Genomic DNA, 18836 nt, shown 5'->3' on the forward strand with positions numbered 1-18836 from the left:
CCTTCATGTTTTTGCAGCACCTTGAACGGAAGACGTTCCTAAATGAGATTGAACTTGAAAACTATTCTGTAATGGACAAAAGCATTAGAAGAGCAGCTTGGAGATCTGAATGCAAGATTCAATCTGTAACATGATTTCCATCTAAAAGCCATTTCAGGGTTCAATTATAAAATCATGTTCAAAATTGTTTATATCTAAATGGCTTACGATGCTTGCATTAAAAATTATTTAAAGGGTGCACAGATATGATCAAAAAGTCTTCAAAGCCTGTTCCAAAACAATTCCCACCAGATTATGGAAGATGTATGACCATAAGCTGACTGTTCCTCTTTAAGCAGGGTAGTATTTAGAAAGAGGATTGAACACACATCCTATTCAACCAAGGACCCTATCTGTTCATTTACCAGCCACACAAGCTCATGTATTAAAGATTACCGTCTCTTGTAACAGTTAACTAAAAACATGTTAAGAGAGATACTCTTCCAGAGGTTTATTCATTAGCAGATCAGTAATGTAAGATTGGATTAACACAATTTTTGACATCACCATCCTACTTGGACATACACTGAGGCAAAGAGTAAATGGTGACTTGGGAAGAGTGGAAAGTTTCCTATGTACCAATTCACAGAATGTGAACTTTCACTCAGAAGCTGTAGCACCTACTACAAAAATACTGTCCAAGCAGAGGCTTGTATTTACAGAGCTTCCCTTAAAGTCAAAGATAATTTTGTATCTGCCATACCTGCTGCCGTGCCTTAATTGACTTTGAGGTTTTGCATTTATTTCTGACCACTACGCTATTTTTATTTGAACGTGTGCAAAATACACCAGCCTTCTTACTTGTTTCTAGAACCACAAACTTTGCTAATTCCAGTAAACCGAAACTGTTAATTTTTCACTTATTAAAAATCCCAAGAACCTTTATAAAGGTAGTAACACAGTAAACATTCTGTTTCGGAAGGAGATATTTCATTTACTATCTTTTAAGCTTCCAGCTACTAGAAATGACCAGAGGCAATTCTTTGCTGTACATTTTTTGCCACAAATTGGAAAGTTTCAGCAGGCAAACAGTTAAGAATGGAGGGAGGAGGAGGAGGAGGAAAAAGGAGGAGGAGGAAGAGAGGGTTCGAGTCCTTTCCAGTTCTGATCATGCAGCACACTCTGTTAAAGCCTCAGAGGTAAAGCAATACTATTTATAATCATCAGCAAACATATCTGAAAGTCTGATTTCAGCCCTTTAAAGGCTGTCTCAGAAAAGAGTAGAAAAAGAAATTTGGAGAAGCTCAAGTTTTCTCTCATTATTGTGAAGCAGAGGACATTTGTGAAGCTAAACAGCATTACTGCAGAATAAATATGCTAAGCATTGCGGGAAGCCAGATGAACTCTCAAATGAAAACATTAACGTTAATGTTTAACCCCTTTCACTTACGCCAGATTTCTCCACAAGCGACAGAATGAAGAATGCTGTCTGAATTCTGCTGAAGGACGATGAGACTCCTATTTATTTTTATTATGATGCTGTCTCCTGGCTAATTTTGTACAAGGTAAGACTGAATAAATTAGATTGTAGGACTTCAGGTTTTTGTTTTTCCTTTATTAAAACACAACTTGTTTTAATCTTTGAAAAGTGACAAATATTTCACTTCAGAAAGACCATTTCACCTTAAAATCTGCAATAAGGGTACTTCACTTTAAAATCTGCTATAAGGGTACTAAGTTTTGGGGGTTTGGGTTTGTTTTTTTTCTCTTTAACTTTATCATAGATGTACAGCAGGATGGAGGTCATTACTACTAGTGGTGTTTGTATCATAAAAATCAACACTTACAAATACTTGTTATGCTCTGTTGCAAGTAACTTATAGGGCTGTAAAAAAATTAACAGTTTAAATAGCTTTCATAGTATTTGTTTTAAATTGTTAGGAGGTCAAATACACTACACAAGAAAAAAAAAAAACAACCAGGAAAACAGAAAAAAAATAGCAAAGATGAACAGGTAAACCTCCATAAATCTGTTTAAATCCCGATGCAATATTTTAAAGAAAGAATGCTTTCAAATGTCTAAGGCAGTATTAATTGAGTTTGATGAACAATTTTTTTCTTTTACTTGATGCATGTCACAACACAGAAGCAGTACTTACCTTAGGCTTAAGCAAAAAGAAAAGCAAAGTAAAGAGCAGTTAAAAGCACTAATTTTTACATTAGGTTTTTAGAGAGGTGAATTAGTATTCACTTGCTTATAAAATGTCTACGCTCATGCCAACATAAACACCTTTCAGACAAAAAACAGATAAAAACATTTAGAAATAAGGAGTTAATGCCTTTTAACCATTTTATTAGAAGATGAAGTATTCTTACGTCATTTGCTTCACTGAATTATGAAGTCATACGAACTAAATTTTATCTAAACATTAGTATTAAGTAAATACAAAGAGTATGGACAGAACAGAATATTTTGAGATGCAATGATGCAGTCCAGAATCTTATGGTAGGAAGAAACAGTAACTTGTAGAATGATTTGTTACTAGGAAATGCACAGCAAAGCATATAGTTAATGGGGTCTTGATAAGCTGAGATGATATTTCACAGGCTTATTTTCAGGCATAAACATAATTCCACTTTATTCTCCAGAGTTTACCTTTTTAATTGAGATTGAGGAGTTTAGGCTTACAACAATTGTCTGTTAAGTAACATCCATAAAAGCAGCCACGAAGGTGCTTGAAAATCCCTACAAATAGGTTGCTTTTTGAAGAATGTCAAATACTGCTCTTGGCGCTTCTAAAAATTAAGACATCATTCACCAGATTTAGAAAACCTATCCATGACACAGAAAAGGTTGAGTTTCAGAGAGACATTCTGGTAACAATAAATACCTATAATATCACTCATAATAAAACTAAAAGGCAAGATAGGCATAGACTGGGTTATGCCTGGACAGAGGATTTTCTCACCAGCCTGACATCTTGCTCTTCAAGGGCAGGAGGGAATTCAGTAGCATAGTCCTTGACAGCAGACAATAGCACAGGGGCTAGAGGATTCTTCTAAGCGGCAAATTTCATACATGATGGGACTAACAGCTGCAATTCTAGCTCTAAATCTATCAAAACGCTAGCAGAAAGCCAATGCTTTCATCCTGCAATATACCCTGAGGCTACAAGATGTCAAATTCTGTTCTTGTAGGCAAGGCTTCATCATTTAGTCATTCTCCAGAAACATGTTAACACTGGAGAAGGAATTGTTTCTTTTCACCTGATAATGGGGTGTTTGTGTACTTTTATGCTGGCACATAAAATACAGTTTCTAGGTGCCACACAATTCAATAGGAAAAATCCATAGTAAACCCTTAACAACCTGAAGCACCCCTGGAAACTATTATTTGAAGAGTAATAAAAATTTAAGTGTATGAAACAACCAGGTTATAGCTTGGTTCCCTAGGGAACTATCCTTTGCAACCTGTCCACAAAGATGCATTTAATGAAAAAAACCTGACGAGCACACTCATTCTGTACAGATGTTCTGTATTGTAAGTGGGTATAAAATCCCAAATGTTTCTATAATTGTCTTCAGTGTAATTCTTATGTCCAGAGTGAACTTCTGTGTCATCTACCATAGAGATCACATCACATTCACTAATTCGGAGAACTCTCAATGCTCCTCCTGTAATTATTCACTCAGAATGAATCAGGTTTTCTGACTCCAGGTCCGCAAAAATCAGTGCTTCCCTAACAGACACTTCCTCTCTCTAACTTCTGCTACTGGTGCAGATCTTCTCTCTGCCCTGCGAGTCAGCTGGTAGCAGGCTACAGTCCCGGTGTATTTCATTTTTACTCTGAAAATCCTGGCTTTCACCTTTCAGCGTTCCTTTTCTCTTCCTTTCCGCACAATATTGAAAGGTTGGCGTGGATTTGATTTCCTGAAGTTTTTCGTTCGAATGCATGAAAGACTCGCATCAAGCTTGTTTACCCAGTAGATGTGTCCCTTCGGAGATGTGAAGAAAAAAATAATACTCTTTTGGGACCTGATTTCCTAATGCTTTTTCTTTGGCCTGTGCATTCAAGGCAGACCGAAGAGCAGACTGACTGAACACCACAGCAAAATGGATGAACCCTCCACCTAATCTACAACTCCGTTTTCTGGAATACTAAGTGGAAAAGAGGCATTCTTCCAGCATGAAACCCAGTGCATACCAGTAAGGACAATAAGATAAATACGTTCTTTCCCAACAGCCTAATAAGATTTTAAAATTGTGGTATTACAGTGTATCCATTCTCTTAGTTCAAATTCTGTATTTTTAATGCTTTTTAAATTCTATGTCTTGTTTCCACTTTAACTACAACACGCTCTTTATTTTCAAGCTTCTAAGGCAGATGTATGCTGAGTTTTCATTAAGAAAGTATTTTTCACTTCTAATGAAAACGTAGAGCCTTCTAACCACAATAATATTCCTATAAAGAAATTATCTTTATAAAAATATGCTTGTTCTCTGTTCCTATGTAATAACAAATATGTTGTGATGTTGACAGCTGCAAAGCATGAAATATTTACAGGTGAAATACAAATTTTGTTAAAAACAAATTCATTTAATAAAATAAGGGAAACTTAAATATCTTGAAAATAAAATAAAAAAATATTAATTTAATTATTAAGCTTAATGGCAGCTGATGGACCCTCTCCCCCACCCTGGAGTTTTCTCTAGGAAGGTCTATACCAAATGCTTCATGTAATTGCTGTGGGATTCAGGACTGCTGTACTCTCCTTCTTCTGACTTTTCAACAAAGCATATGTAAGAAAAAAATCACAATGGAAAAACTCCTGCGCCAATACTGATGTAAATTACACAGTTATCTCTGACTGCTAATACTGGCAGTAGTGTACTTATCTCCGGATATGCACACATCCTAAAAATAAGAAGTGAGTGTTGTCTACATGTCCTGTTTTCCAAAGCACAGTACAAAGATGTCAGAGAAAAAAAAAAAAAAAAGTCTCAGAAACATTTGCTGACTTTATAAGGATAAAAAATGGTGTATTTTGTGGATTACGTTTTAGTTTCTTCCTTTTGTTTATTTAATAAATATTCTGCTGATTTAATTTACTGAATTCTGTCAGAACTTAAGGTTTCCCAGGCCTTAAGGAAACGTCAGCAACAGCCGTCCCTTAGCACACAGGGCTCACTGCTCGCACGCCGTCCCTAAAGCTAGACCTTGAGTATCCTACTCACCTACTGGCAAACACGCTGCCTCAAAGTAGAAGAAACTTCTATCTGATGGGCGAGAACCCCCCCTTGCTCAAGTAATGATGTGTACAAAGCCATTTTTGGTTCTTTGGATAATTTTGTTTGTCCCTAGAAAAATCCCTTTGTGGCTCTGCAAGTACCACTTCCAGTGGCTGAGTACACTGCAGCACCAGCAGGCATACGGGCACACGCACACTCCCTCCGAGTAACTGGAAATAGAGTACTCTCAATGTTTATAAATGCATCACTAACATGTCATCTATTAAAAAAAACCAGTCAAAAAGGTTGTCTCCCTCTATTTATCTCACTTTTCCTTCCAGATAACCTGAACACTTAAACAGACTATGATGAGAAGACGGTATCTGGGAATTAAAAGATGAACCCACTTGATGCAACAAAATCAGGATTTTTAGCGTGCATTGCTGTCTGTATGTTCATCTACACTTTCATCTACCTAAAGGATATGCTTTCTGAAGAGCCAAATCAACAAAAATTTAATGCAAATATAGCAGAGTGTGGTTTTTACCCAGATGAACTTTGTTCAGCTCTTTTTGTGGGTAAAACCGCTGCCTTTAAAATCGGTAACTTTTGTCAGAATACCTACCAACCTAAAACACTCAGCTGCATTCAGACCTCCTGCAACTGCTCCATGGTTTTGAAGACTCTGCATTTTATCACAAGACCACTGTCAGATGAAGAAGGAAATTTCTCATTGGCATACATCATCACAATTCACAAGGAGTTGGAAATGTTTGTAAAGCTGCTAAGAGCTATTTATATGCCTCAGAATATTTACTGCATACATGTTGATGAAAAGTCACCAAAAGATTATAAAGCTGCTGTACAAAACATCGTGAATTGCTTTGAAAATATTTTTATTTCCTCAAAAAGAGAAAATGTTGTTTATGCAGGATTTTCAAGATTGCAAGCTGATATTAATTGCATGAGAGATCTAGTTCATTCCAAAATTCAGTGGAATTACGTTATTAATCTCTGTGGTCAAGATTATCCCATTAAAACAAACAAAGACATTATACAATACATCAAAAGTAAATGGAATGGTAAAAATATGACTCCTGGGGTAGTCCAACCACTTCATATGAAACACAGGACGCAGGTTAGTTACAGAGAGTATGTACATTCTGGAATGTCATATGTGTATCCAACAAAGAATATAAAAGCTAAACCTCCATATAATTTGACGATCTATTTTGGTAGTGCTTATTACATACTCACTAAAGAATTTGTAGAGTTTACATTGACTGATGCACGTGCAAAAGATTTGCTTGAATGGTCAAGAGACACGTACAGTCCGGATGAACACTACTGGGTCACACTGAATCGTTTAAATGGTAAGATATATGCTATTTCTACTATGAGTAACCCCTGGACCAACAGCATTGTAAGGTTCTCTGGCACAGAGAGCTAGTGAGCTCCCATTCAGAGCTTAATACCACCACTTAACTGCGTTGCATTGCAGAACTATGGTGATTTCTTCAGCCTTGATGCTGCTCTTTCAAAAAGTCACATCTCCTGATGGCTACGAAACAAAGCTTGATTCCAGAAAAGTACTACTTTTAGTGCAGACCATTAGCTACAAGGCTAGAAAAAGGTTGATTAAAAGAGGGTTTTTTTTTTTGCTACAAGAAAGCTCATAACTCTCCAGGAAAAAAAAAAAAAAAAAAAAGCAGTAACACTGAGAATATCTGTTCTTATGATGAAAATATCTGTAAATAAATACTTAATGTGGCTACATTTAAAGAGTCTTCAGCAGTGAAAATCTTCCCTGTAATAAGTAGAAAGAAATCTTATCAGAACCGTATGTTTTTAAAGATGCTCCAGGGGCTACACCCAATGCAGACTGGGAAGGAAACATACGAGCCATTAAATGGAAAGATCAAGAAGGAACCACACACAAAGGCTGCAAAGGTAATGTGAATTTTGATCATGAACTCAAATTTGATTCACTGACTATCATTCATTGCATTATTACGTATTATGCTTTAAACTAGCTATTAAATGTGCCTCAGTGGTCATATATATTTTATTTTGGAAGTACCAAGTAAAACACCAAGCCACCCTACTAAATTACTCCACTGTATCCAAACTAAATAGGTTCTGATGTATTCTTGCAGAGGTGGTGACAGTATCCATATACTTACTGACAACTGTTCTTTCAACCTCCAGTTACCAATGCATTAACTTGACTGATCAGTTTTCAGTGAAGAGCAGAGGGTTTACTTAACAAGCATGTTTGTCAGATGCTTTCACCAACACTGGGTTAAATCTCTTCAATTTGAACATTAATAAAAAAGGAGAATAGTGCTGACTAAGGAAAGCATAAAAAAAAAATAGAATATGTAACTGTACAGACTTAGCACAGTAAAGAATTGATGAATTGATTCTGTTCAGCTTACTTGCTTTTTTCAGATATCTTCAATTTCTCTTTACAGGTCATTACATCAGAGATATTTGCGTTTATGGACTAGGGGATTTGCAGTGGATTATTGAGTCACCTCATTTGTTTGCCAACAAGTTCGAGCCAGGGACATATCCACTTGTTATGGACTGCCTAGAGAGACGCTACAGGCTTAAAGTGCTGCACCAGGCAGAAGTCCCGATCGAAGATCACTGGCGTTTCCAGGAAGAGAACCATTTCAACATGAAGCTGAATGTTTGAGCTTAACTAACATCTAAACAAGTGTTCAAAATACTGACAGAAACCATTAACATTCTTAGCCATAGACTTCAGTCTGTGCGTTACAGCATGAGGGTAAGCACAATACTGTACTACCAGTCTGCCAGTGAAATAAACAGTTTCTATTTATTACAGGAAGATAAAGAGCGACAACTGCCAATTTGTTAATTCTTGAAGAAAATTACATGTCTAAACCTTTAACTTAGTGAAGACAAGGAGGAGATTCATAATCCTTTAAGTGACTTCTTTAACTGGAAAAATGCATAGTCTTCCTGTCTGCAGCCAACAAAAGGACTAACTGGTATGAAAATAATAAAATGGAAGCAATGACTGAACAAAGATAAAATACAAAGAGCACAAGTAAATGTCGTGTCTACTGTATGTCTTATGTAGTCAATTATTTTGAATAATGAAGTTCATGCTAAAATTTCAGAGCTTGTAGATAAGCAAGCGACAACCAGTTTCAGACACAGTCCATTTCACTGTTGGTGGTTTTTTCCCCCATGGCCAGCTGTATCTCTAATTTCATTGTGTAGCCTGGCAATCTCACTCTTGCACTACTCAGGCTTTGCTCCTAATGAAAAGGGTGTGTGTGCCAGCAACAGTAGTAGGGGTCCTGCAATGCACGTTTACCTTCAAGTCCCTGTTTCTGGGTCTCTGCAGCATCTTAGGGCGAGGAGACAAGGGAAATTTGAGGCCAGGGAACAAAGGAAAACTGAGTGAAAAGCCATCTTTCAATCCCAGTGTACCTGAGCGAGGGAAATAAAACCTCCCTGAACCTTGCAACCGTCTGCAGCAATCGGAGAAAACCCCTAGCAGCAACCAGGACAAGCATCTAATTTCCCAAACCCTCTGCAGACCAAACGCAGCACTCGCTGGTCTAAATCAAGGAAGTGGCTTTGAACACACAACACATGCAAAACCAGGGAACAGTAATGAAAAAATAACAAGGATCCAGCCCTTTTCCAGGCAAGAGTTGCTGTTTCCTCTTATGGACTTTTAAATTAATCCCTTCACTTGTGCAACGAGAAAGATCGGGGGGAATATGAGGAAACAGAGAGGATATATTTGGTGGCCTTTCATACAAAATGATAACTCTTCCATAGGATTAAACCTCTACCCCCTGTCTCCAAAGGTCTTTAGTTGGGTGCTACTAACGGAAAAGACTAGGAGAAACCTGCATTGTGAGAAGTCATTTCAAATTGTTCATCCTCCGGAATGCAAATTAAAGTTTCATTCCAGTAAATCCAAATAAACTCCCAATTGTTTTGCACAAACTCTGATGGGAACTAATAAGTATGTCCTGTTACTTACAAACTCACTTGATCAGAAACTACAAATTATAAATAAATGTCTAGGAGCAATTTCAATTTAGATGTGAGCTTCAATATGCGCTCAAAATATCACTCGGTTTTTACAGGAAAACTGACGTACGGATTAAGCGTTTTTTCCAAAAAAATTCAAACGAATTGACATGACCTAACAATAGAACATAAAAGTTTCTTGTTACAAACTTATTCCCAGGTTCCTGGAACTGTACCGCTCATTTTCCCACACAAGTTTCTTGGAACCATAATTTCTTTCAAATGAACTTTAACCTAAGGAAAGACCATCTGGTCCCTATTTATTTACAGAAACTTACAAACTCACCCAAAGGGCTGTACTCAGTTTCATGTAAAATCCAGAACTTGTGGATAAATATTGCTGGGGATGGCTTTTTTATGGAAAGAAAGGAAAAAAAAAAAAAAAAAGCCATGCAGTATGTTCACACTGAGCTTGTTGAGAGGCACTCTGAAAACCATTACTGAAGCTAATGGGTCTCTGGCATGTATTAATCATAGCAATATTCATAATTAATTTCTCTCCAAGCCACACCCAATCCACTGCAGGGTACTGCCAGCATTTATCCACTCTCTGTTGTCCTTTAAAACGTGAATGGAACATTCCTTGTTACCGTCACTGCAGCAAATCCATTATCTACCTTTCACCTTTTGTCGCCATCACACAGAACAATTATGTCTCACTTCTGAATTGAATTGAAAGGATAAATTCAATAGCAGGGGTTTGTTTGAACCAGTCAAACTGGGGAAAAAAAATCTGCACAAAACCCTCTCTTAAAATATAATTTAGGTATGAATTTACCCATGTTAATCCAGGAAAAGCACTGGAGCATGATCCTCCTTCCTTAAAGGATTTTTTATTTTAAACGAAGTTTTACATATATAAAACTCCCAGGAAAATCATAGTTAGACCATTCCATTCTCAATCATTAAGAAGCAGTATTCTACTCATTATTCCAAGTGACCATAACTACATTCTATTCTTGAAAGATTTTTTTATTTCTAACAACAGTAAAAAATTAAGTAATAAAACTGTGAAAGCTGAGAGCATTTAAACATACATAAGAAGCGTTAAGTCCTATACACGTTATCATATTATGAGTAGATCGATCACAACTTTCAGATCTCAGCAACCAATATTTACTAACTTTTGGTGACTGTTGATCTAAGAGCACACCATGTCAATGTGACCTTGTTCAAGGAAACACTGTGCTCTGTAGCACACTGCCCACACATCAAGGCTATATCTGAAAGCTGTATGCGTAGTTTCTGTTTCAAAAAGCCCGAGGCACATGTTCAATAGCTCTGTATCTAAGTTAAACATTTGATTAAGTGTTTTATATGGCACAGATTTTAATAGTTAGGGTATTATTTCATGTCTGTATTAGAGTCTGTTGACTCTGAAAACAATTGCAAAATAAACTTTGAAGTGATACAGGAAATTACATTTTAAAATGTAATCTTGTCCTTATCTTCCAGAGTGACTACCTGAACTCCCAGAAGGACTTCCACCACAGAGTCAATAACCTCTATCCTGTCTCCAAATTACCTCTAGCAGACTATTACACCAAAAACTTCTTAGACAGGAGAGTCAACATTAAAAATTGGTAATGGTGCCTTTTTTAATCCTCCAAAAGTGAGGTCAAATAGATGCTACACACTGCTAAGCGATTCTTTTATTCTGTCATTTCTAAAAGTGTAATTTTTGTCAAACAGCAGACTTCCAAATGAGAAGGCACCAAAGATTGCTCATGCAAGAATCAGGAAGCCAATTAGAATGGAAGTTCCAAATCTACAGACCAACATAGATTAGCACTAATTTACAGTCTCCAAGATCCCATGAATTACAAAAAGAGTGAGTAGAAACAGTCTTACTTGTTCTTTTAATTTTTGTGGTCTGATGGAGAATTAAAATAAGTGAGAACATCTTATTAAAAAGTGCAAATTTTAAACTGACAATTTCTGTGTCACATAATTCTTCCTGAAGAATAGGAAGCAGCAGAAAACTCAGGGCTTCACCAAACTCCGTTATCTGAAAGCAAAGTTGTTTCTTTTCCTGCTGATTGAAAGTCCTATCCCGCACATTTTAGCATTTGACTCAGTACTGATAGTTTAAATTTTCTCTTATTACTGTACAAAACCTCGAAAATACGGCTCAAACAAAATACACTTCTGTGTAAAAAGGTACTGAAAGTTTTATTTGTATTCGTAAGTTGCTCTGTTTTAGACAACGCTCTTTTTCAACCCTTTTCAGTCTAAATAGAAGCTTCAAAATTTGTCCCAAGCACTTCATGTAACAAGCTCACTCTCCGACATAAACCACCACTAAAAAAATTCTCATTGCCCTTTCAAAAATCTTTGGCCACAGAGTTCTGTATTTTGGCAAGACAGTTCAAAGCATTTACCATTCAGGCAATAAGAGACAATCTCTCTTTCAACAACTTTTACAGTGTCTGTTTGCCTTAGTGTTCACATTTTAATATTATATTTCTTTAATGTTATTTTTTAACTTGAATCCTTCAGTATACTGCTACTTAAGATGTGAAGCAAGAAAGAACAGTTTACTTCCAAGGGATGTAAGTCACTTAGAGATTGTCCTCACACATTAATTAACAGTTGCTGTACTAAAAGTCCTCCATCCGTGACAGCTTCCCTAGTACCAATACAGTATTTTTAACAATTCCAGTAAAAGCAGATAAATACGTATATTTAATATTGTCAGCTCTTCACATAAAGTTTCTATTGAGGCAACATACAGTTTTTTGAAAGAGAACACTGATAGGAAGACTCCCTGTACCCAGACTCCATAAAGCCTTTCAAATCTAGTACTACAGCAAGTACTGTTGAGATAAACCAAGCAATGCTGAATTCTTCATCTGGGGGTTCTCCATTTCCCATTGAATGAGAAAATACCTGCATATGCATCAATTTCTTCCCAACAATTATTTTGTGATCTGCATATCACTGGGCAAACAGATTGCTCTATTTCTTGTATGAGCTGCTACAGAAAAAAACCAAGAAAACTGAGCAGTGAGACAACTGTCCGTGGGACCTTCCACAAAGTGGTAACTCATGAGCCAAGCCAGAAGGCCTGGAAAGGAAACAATCCTCTGCTCTGAGCACAGGAAAGAATCTATAGTTTCAGAGAGCACAACGTTTTGTGATATGCATCTTGTAGCATGTAAATACACGTTCATCATCTAGTTCAGAAGATTTAGTTTAAAGTATATGAGCTGGAAGGTGAGGACTGCAGAACTGTTGTTTGGGCTGCTGGGTATCTGTATTCTCTGGTGAACGCTTTCACTGCATCATTACAGCATCTGCTTGACAAAGTCCTGTGGGAAACTGTTGCTGTTTACAATTTAGCAGACTATCAAGACTGCTCTGTAGGCTCAGAGGCGAAATTAATACACAAGAACAGCTTGTTTTGAAAGAGCTTTCTTGAGTTTCACAGTAGTGGGGAAGAGAACTGCCACACAACTCCCAGATCGACACTTTTCCAGTTTACATCCATGCATCCCCTGAGATGAAGTGAATGCACAGATTCTGCTAGCTGGAAAGAGACTGAATACACACCATAAACAAGCAAATACAGGATTATTCTTTTTGAGCTACTCTTATCATGTCACACTCTGAAGTCACATAACAATGTCTCTGCCCACAAAGAGGTGGCTGGGACACACAGTGCCAGCATATGGACACATAATGACAGCCAGAAGATGGCAAGGCCACGAAAAAGAAATATGTTGTGACCCATATGAATCCCATAGGTTACATTTTGGTTCAAAAAACATGTTGTAATTCTTAAAATACAGCAGTTAGCCCCAGTAGAAACGCATGTATGGCAGTCCACAACATTCAAACATTTTCTACTTCAAAAAGTTTTTTGCATTTTGTCAGCGCATGTATCAGAAGAGGATTCTATTTATTAAAAAAAAATTCTAACCCTAGCATATGTACAACAGACAGCACTTATTTTTTTTTTCTTCTTCATTAGTTCTAGTTCATTTTACTATATACTCCATTGCTGCATAAAGATAGAAAGTGCTGGGGGAATGCTGCTAATTAATGCTTTGGATATAAACAAACTGTTAGCTACCAGAACGCATGGCAAGCGGTTCCCCACGATCCTATTTAGAAGATTTCTGGCCCCCTTCTTGATTCTGAATACAGACTGAGAATGTTAACAGTATATATCCAAAAATCTACCGAATCACTCTTAAACCTTCATCAAAGGAAATGTGGACTAAAACACATTCTCCCAGCCGGTTACTATTGCCTTTGTGCCCCAAAAGCCAATAATGAAAAGATGACAGACTAGTATATTAAATCCCCTTCATTATTTCTAGAAGCATCCTTCTGAATTGTGAACACTTCACATGTATGTGAAAACAGCTGCACACAAATATGAAGGTATGATAAATGCTGATTATTAAAAAAATCCAGAAAACATGTGGGATTCATTTAGTTTTTATAAGATTATCAGACTGTCCAAACCATGGACAAAACATCTCATTCCTGCGTTTAATAATCAAGTTACATCCATCTATCAACAAAAATTTAGATGCAAACAAAAAACCTCATTAAAAATAAATCAGTGTCTGCCATCAGGAAGGCAAAGCCATTAGGACTAAACTATTGTTCTATTGCACAAAATTAGCACTGAATGCAGCAATATGAGGCTAAATCTAACTAAAAACATTCCACATCACCTGCAACAACTTACAAAGAAAGTTTTTCCTTCAAAGATCTTGCTTAATACAAATACACTGTACATTTTATCAAATATCAGGGTGTTTGCTGAAAAATAGCTCTGCCTGAATGTGGCAACTATCATCACAACTCTCACTGATAATAGAAGTAGTGATAGGAAAAAATGGAGTTATCTGCAACTTTTATCATTGCCCCTAGCTTCAAAGAAACCAATATAATGAGGTCGAACCAGCACTGTAAAATGAAATGCAGTCAGTATTTTCCAGAATAATTCATGTAATTGTTGAAAATTCTATGAAGAGTTGCCCCCAAAAAACAGACAACAGCAAATTTCCTTTAAAAGTACAGAGATCAAAACACGACCTGAAAACATACTCAGTTTAAATACACAGAGCAGACACTGATAAACCACAAACCACATGCATTCAGGGAAAAAAGCCAACCAAACCAAACACCCAAGACCGCAAGACAAAAACAATCACTCTTTTTAAACTGAAATTATAACCAAATATTTGATAAAATGAAATTTATGAAGTATTTACTGCAAAATCAAACTGTCTCCGAGAACAAAAATACTCATTTTTACAACTACACCTGTTTATTTAAAAAGGCCAGATAGAATTACTTCAGGCCATCATAAAACACAACTTTTACAAGTTCCACTTCAATTTGCATATTCAGATTAAAAAAACCACTTTATGATAGTGGATGTGAATGCAATTGTGTGTGTGTATATATATGTATACACACACAGAGGTATGTACCTATATCTATGTATCTATCTGTGGAGGTCCCCCTATATGTGACCCTACTGCTACTAAAGCTGAGGAAAACTCACCTTGTGACAAGCTTCTGATTTAATTTCTTTGAGAGCACGTTCAGAGAACACACAGCCACAGTTTCTCAAGAAGCAAAACCTTCAAAGAAAAGACATACAATTGCTTTTAAGAAACCCTGTGTCCAAAAGATATATGTGCAGTACTGATTTAACACAGAAACAACACTGCAATAGGCTGGCAGGACACAGTTACCTTGATTAACGGCAAGAATTTGTAAAGAGAAAGTTATCGGCATCTTTGAGTAGGCATTTATTAATTTATACAATCTAAGAATCGAAGATTCTTGCAAGACCGTCTGAAGCAATTACACACACAGTTTATGCGATCACCCTTTCCTGACAGCTACTGTTAATCCTTTCCTCTCTACCACCCCCCACCGTACAAAAAAATACTACGGTAGCTCTGGTAAAAATGGGTTTACTTTTCAGGTTCTCTCTTTAATTCCATCTGAATATCTCCTGGGTAATCACTCTCTGGAGGAAGAAATATTTCGCAACTATCAAGCTGAGAACGTGGCCTCTCCTCACTTATGAGGGTTAACATGCACAGAAAAAGAAATTGCTAATTTGCCCAAACCAGGATGCAAAGAAATGTCCTTCCTCAGCCCAATAAAAAAATCGATACTATTGCAGGATTAGAATAGACATACAACCCATCTCCATTCTGATCCTAATACAGGGAGAGGTAGAATTGCTTGATTTGATGCGAAAGGAGGTCTCATCCAATCTCCCTCTGCTTGTCCGTGCCAATCTCTCATGGTTTAGCCCCCAAGCAACTTTTAGTCAATTTTTCTCTGCTAACATTGCCCTCTAATCCTGTATTATACACATAAATTCATTTAGGAAAGGGTTAACTTTTTATCTTTTCTCTTGAACATGAAATGAAAGGACATTCAGTAGTCTCCTGAACTGCCTCGTTCTGAAAGGAGGACAAATATTCCCCACAAAGGCTTGAGTCAGTATATGAGTTGCAAAATCATAGACACAAACATTTTTACCTGCTCTCTATTCAGTTTAGCACAGTACTCACTTCTAAAAACAAAACCCAGAAACTTACTGACCTATGTCTTCCATTCATTTCCAATCCCACCACAGGGCATATAAAGCGTGCAGACTGGATGTCATCATATTTGTCACCTTTTATACTCTCTTTGTCACCACTCCAAGCTGGATTATCTGCAAGGTTTAGTTCTGTAACATTCTGAAAAATAAAAATGCAAGCTTTAAGCTGTTTACTAATGATTTTTGAGCCATGATGACATTCCCTAAGATTTTTTTCCCTGTGGTTTACTATTTTTTAACACTTCTAGTGTTAAACACAAACAACATAGCGAGAACACAAGCAAATTGAGGCTTTGTAGCATGTTTTAATTTTCATGGCAGTCTTTAACACTAGACACAACCTGTTTACCTTAATGCTCTTGATATGGGATGCAGCTTCCATAGGAGTTTTATCTGCTGACTTGTCCAACAAATATTCAATGATAGCATCTTTATTATACAACCTGTAATATAAAATTTTTAGTAGTCATATTTGATTCTCATAACTTTATTTATAAATTAGTATCTTTTAATATAGCAGACTATATGGAAACATTCATACCTGCCTAGCTCACAGGCTACAATTGGTCGACATAATTTCTCTTGACTCAAAGCACAGTAATACCATCTTGCCACCAACTCAGCGTTTTTGTCAACCTGAAGAAAAAAAAGATAGTCATGATTTTAAAATAGCTTTTATATTTGCAAATTATTTAAACATAAAACCAAGTGATACTTGAAGCATTAATCAAATCCCCAGGTATCTTACCAAACCTACTTTCTGCATTCAAAGCTATTCCATAAAATAACTTTAGCAGAACTCATGACCAGCTTTGAGGGTTTACCTCTAACTATTAAACATGTTTCTGCATCCTGGGACTTGGGATCTATCTTCCTAACTCTAACTCAATTCTCGTATTTTTTTGCCACTTCCACCTGTCCCTTCCCTCATTATTCTTTTTCTGTTTTTCACATGTTCTCCACTACCCTCTTCTCTCTAGTTCTGCATCTCACCCTTGCTTGGGTCAACTACCAGTTACTGTGCCTGTAAGGATCAAAACGACAAGAAAAGCAAACCGGGGAGGTACCTCCATCTAAAACCATCTAAGCTTCAGTCTAAACCCATGAATTTTATTACGATAAAAGAAAGCTTGAGGTTCACAGCTACTCTGACAATCAGGTGTGGGGGAGAAATGGATTTAATTTACTTACTTTACATTAGCAAGTGTAATTTGCCTAAACTTTCTGCCATTTGCTGTGAGATTTTTCCTGATCTTTATCTACCTACCTGCATAGATCATGCCACTGTATATCCATTACCCTAAAACACAGAATCGTAGAACGGTTTGGGTTGGAAGGAATTCTAAAGATCATCTAGTTCCAACTCTTCTATCATGGGCAAGGACGCCCTCCACTAGACCTGGCTGCTCAATGCGCCATCAAACCTGGCCTTGAACACTTAAAGACACTCTACAGATAGATTGAAAAAATGGCAACATTCAACACCAACAATGGCCTGGCCACACTACTGAAGAATCCATCAAAAACATTACCAGCAGACACCGTACGCCTAGGGGAAGGAAGGCCCCTAAACCCCACACCCCACAGATCCAGAATGACGGATCCCAACTACAGCTGCTGATAACGCCACACCCAACGGCAGTACCCACAGACCGGCCCAGGACCGCGCAGAAAGGCGCTCTCCTTCGCGCTGCCAGCGCCAGGAGCGCCAGGCCGGGCTCGCAGGCACCCCGGGCCGGGCACAACTGACTAGGCCTCAGCAGGCCCGGGTCAGGGCTCAGGTTCCCACAGCGGGTCCGACAGCCCCCGGCCGCACTCCCCGCCGCCCTCCCGCAACCCCCTCCCACCTTCTCGACTTTGCGGGGCCCCTTGACCAGCTCGTGTCGCTTAGGGATAGTGCCGCCATCGCATCCCATCTCGATCCCCGCAGCGCTGCGCTTCCGGCTCCGCTTCCCCCCTACGGAAGTACTTCCGGCGTGCTCTGAGCGCGTCACGGCTGTTCCCTAGCAACCACCCGGCTGGGGGCGGGGCTAGAAGGAAAATTGCGGGAGGGGCGGGGCGGGCGAATCCATCCGGGCGGGTGCCGGAGGGGAGAGCGGAACGTGCCACCGCGCGCAGGAGGGTCCACAGCGCCCCCTCGCGGTGGCGCCGCTCCCCAACCCGCCCTCAGCCCGCCCCGCCGCGGCGGAGCGGGCTTTTACCCCCGCGGTCTGTGAGGAAACGCCCTGCGGGACACCCACTTTTTGGGGGATTTAGGGCCAAATGAGGTGTTCCCGGGTCGGGTCGGGCCGGGCCGCCGGCCCTCAGCCCACCCTGCCCTGGGCAGCTGAGGCAGGAGGGGGCCATGGCAGGGTGCAAACACTCGGTGATTCCAAAAGTAAATTTAATACAAAACATACAAAGCCGACGTGAAATTGAACTGTGCGAACAGTAATATTTACAAATGACTACGTTTAAATAACGGTATAAAACACTGTGGCTGCCAAGTGAAAATGAAAAGGAGGAAGACGATGGAGCTAGGTTTTCCACAGATAGGCCATGGGCGCGTGTGCTGCCCAGGGCAAATTAGCTCTGCCTCCTCACAACACTAATTGTCCGTTTTCAGGGCAGAGAGACAGGTACAGCATTGCCAAGAAAGGCCAGACTTTGAAATTTCAGATAAAAACTTTAAAATAAATTAATTCGGAAAAATACAAGTAACACGGGCATACAGACAATCCGCCCAGGTGGTTACAGGGCCTTCATCAGGGTTGTATTTCAGATCCAGCAAACTGAGGGATAATTTAATGAGTTACACAGATGGACGCAGTGATGGGCTGCTTTCAGAAGCCCCGGGCGGCCTGGCCAGGGCGAGGGGTCTGGGCCCTCAGCAAGAAATAACATCATCTTTCCAGTTTGCAGTAAGGGCTTATCCAAAGCCTCTGCATTATCTAGTTACTGAAATAAATCCTGTTT

The 18836-nt window shown here is 38.5% G+C and overlaps 2 protein-coding genes across 3 annotated transcripts in view; one reads left to right on the forward strand and one right to left on the reverse strand.

Moving 5' to 3' along the window:
- The window catches only part of RTF2 (replication termination factor 2), a 28405-nt gene extending 10571 nt beyond the window's left edge, over positions 1-17834 (reverse strand). For both annotated transcript variants that reach the window (XM_074156992.1, XM_074156991.1), the window contains exons 1-5: positions 17729-17834; positions 16423-16517; positions 16231-16324; positions 15881-16020; positions 14820-14898 (exon numbers count right to left, since the gene is read on the reverse strand). In XM_074156992.1, coding sequence (XP_074013093.1) covers positions 14820-14898; positions 15881-16020; positions 16231-16324; positions 16423-16517; positions 17729-17797 — 477 coding nt within the window. In that variant the 5' untranslated portion in view covers positions 17798-17834. The remainder of the gene's footprint in view (positions 1-14819; positions 14899-15880; positions 16021-16230; positions 16325-16422; positions 16518-17728) is intronic.
- Positions 1115-8308, forward strand: LOC141470924 (beta-1,3-galactosyl-O-glycosyl-glycoprotein beta-1,6-N-acetylglucosaminyltransferase 7-like). The gene is made up of 6 exons (XM_074157240.1): positions 1115-1178; positions 1435-1544; positions 4056-4186; positions 5551-6582; positions 7064-7159; positions 7684-8308. Exons 4-6 carry the CDS (start codon positions 5607-5609, stop codon positions 7908-7910), a joined length of 1299 nt encoding a protein of 432 aa, XP_074013341.1. The 5' UTR covers positions 1115-1178; positions 1435-1544; positions 4056-4186; positions 5551-5606; the 3' UTR covers positions 7911-8308.
- Positions 17835-18836: the final 1002 nt, after the last annotated feature.

Source organism: Numenius arquata, chromosome 12 (genome assembly GCF_964106895.1).
Source record: "Numenius arquata chromosome 12, bNumArq3.hap1.1, whole genome shotgun sequence".
Lineage (NCBI taxonomy): Eukaryota > Metazoa > Chordata > Aves > Charadriiformes > Scolopacidae > Numenius > Numenius arquata.

Coding starts and splice junctions, on each gene's coding strand:
- LOC141470924 (XM_074157240.1), top strand. CDS start 5,607: ATGAACCCACTTGATGCAACAAAATCAGGATTTTTAGCGTGCATTGCT. Junction 6,583..7,063: donor CACACTGAATCGTTTAAATG/GTAAGATATATG, acceptor ATGTTTTTAAAG/ATGCTCCAGGGGCTACACCC. Junction 7,160..7,683: donor CACACACAAAGGCTGCAAAG/GTAATGTGAATT, acceptor TTCTCTTTACAG/GTCATTACATCAGAGATATT.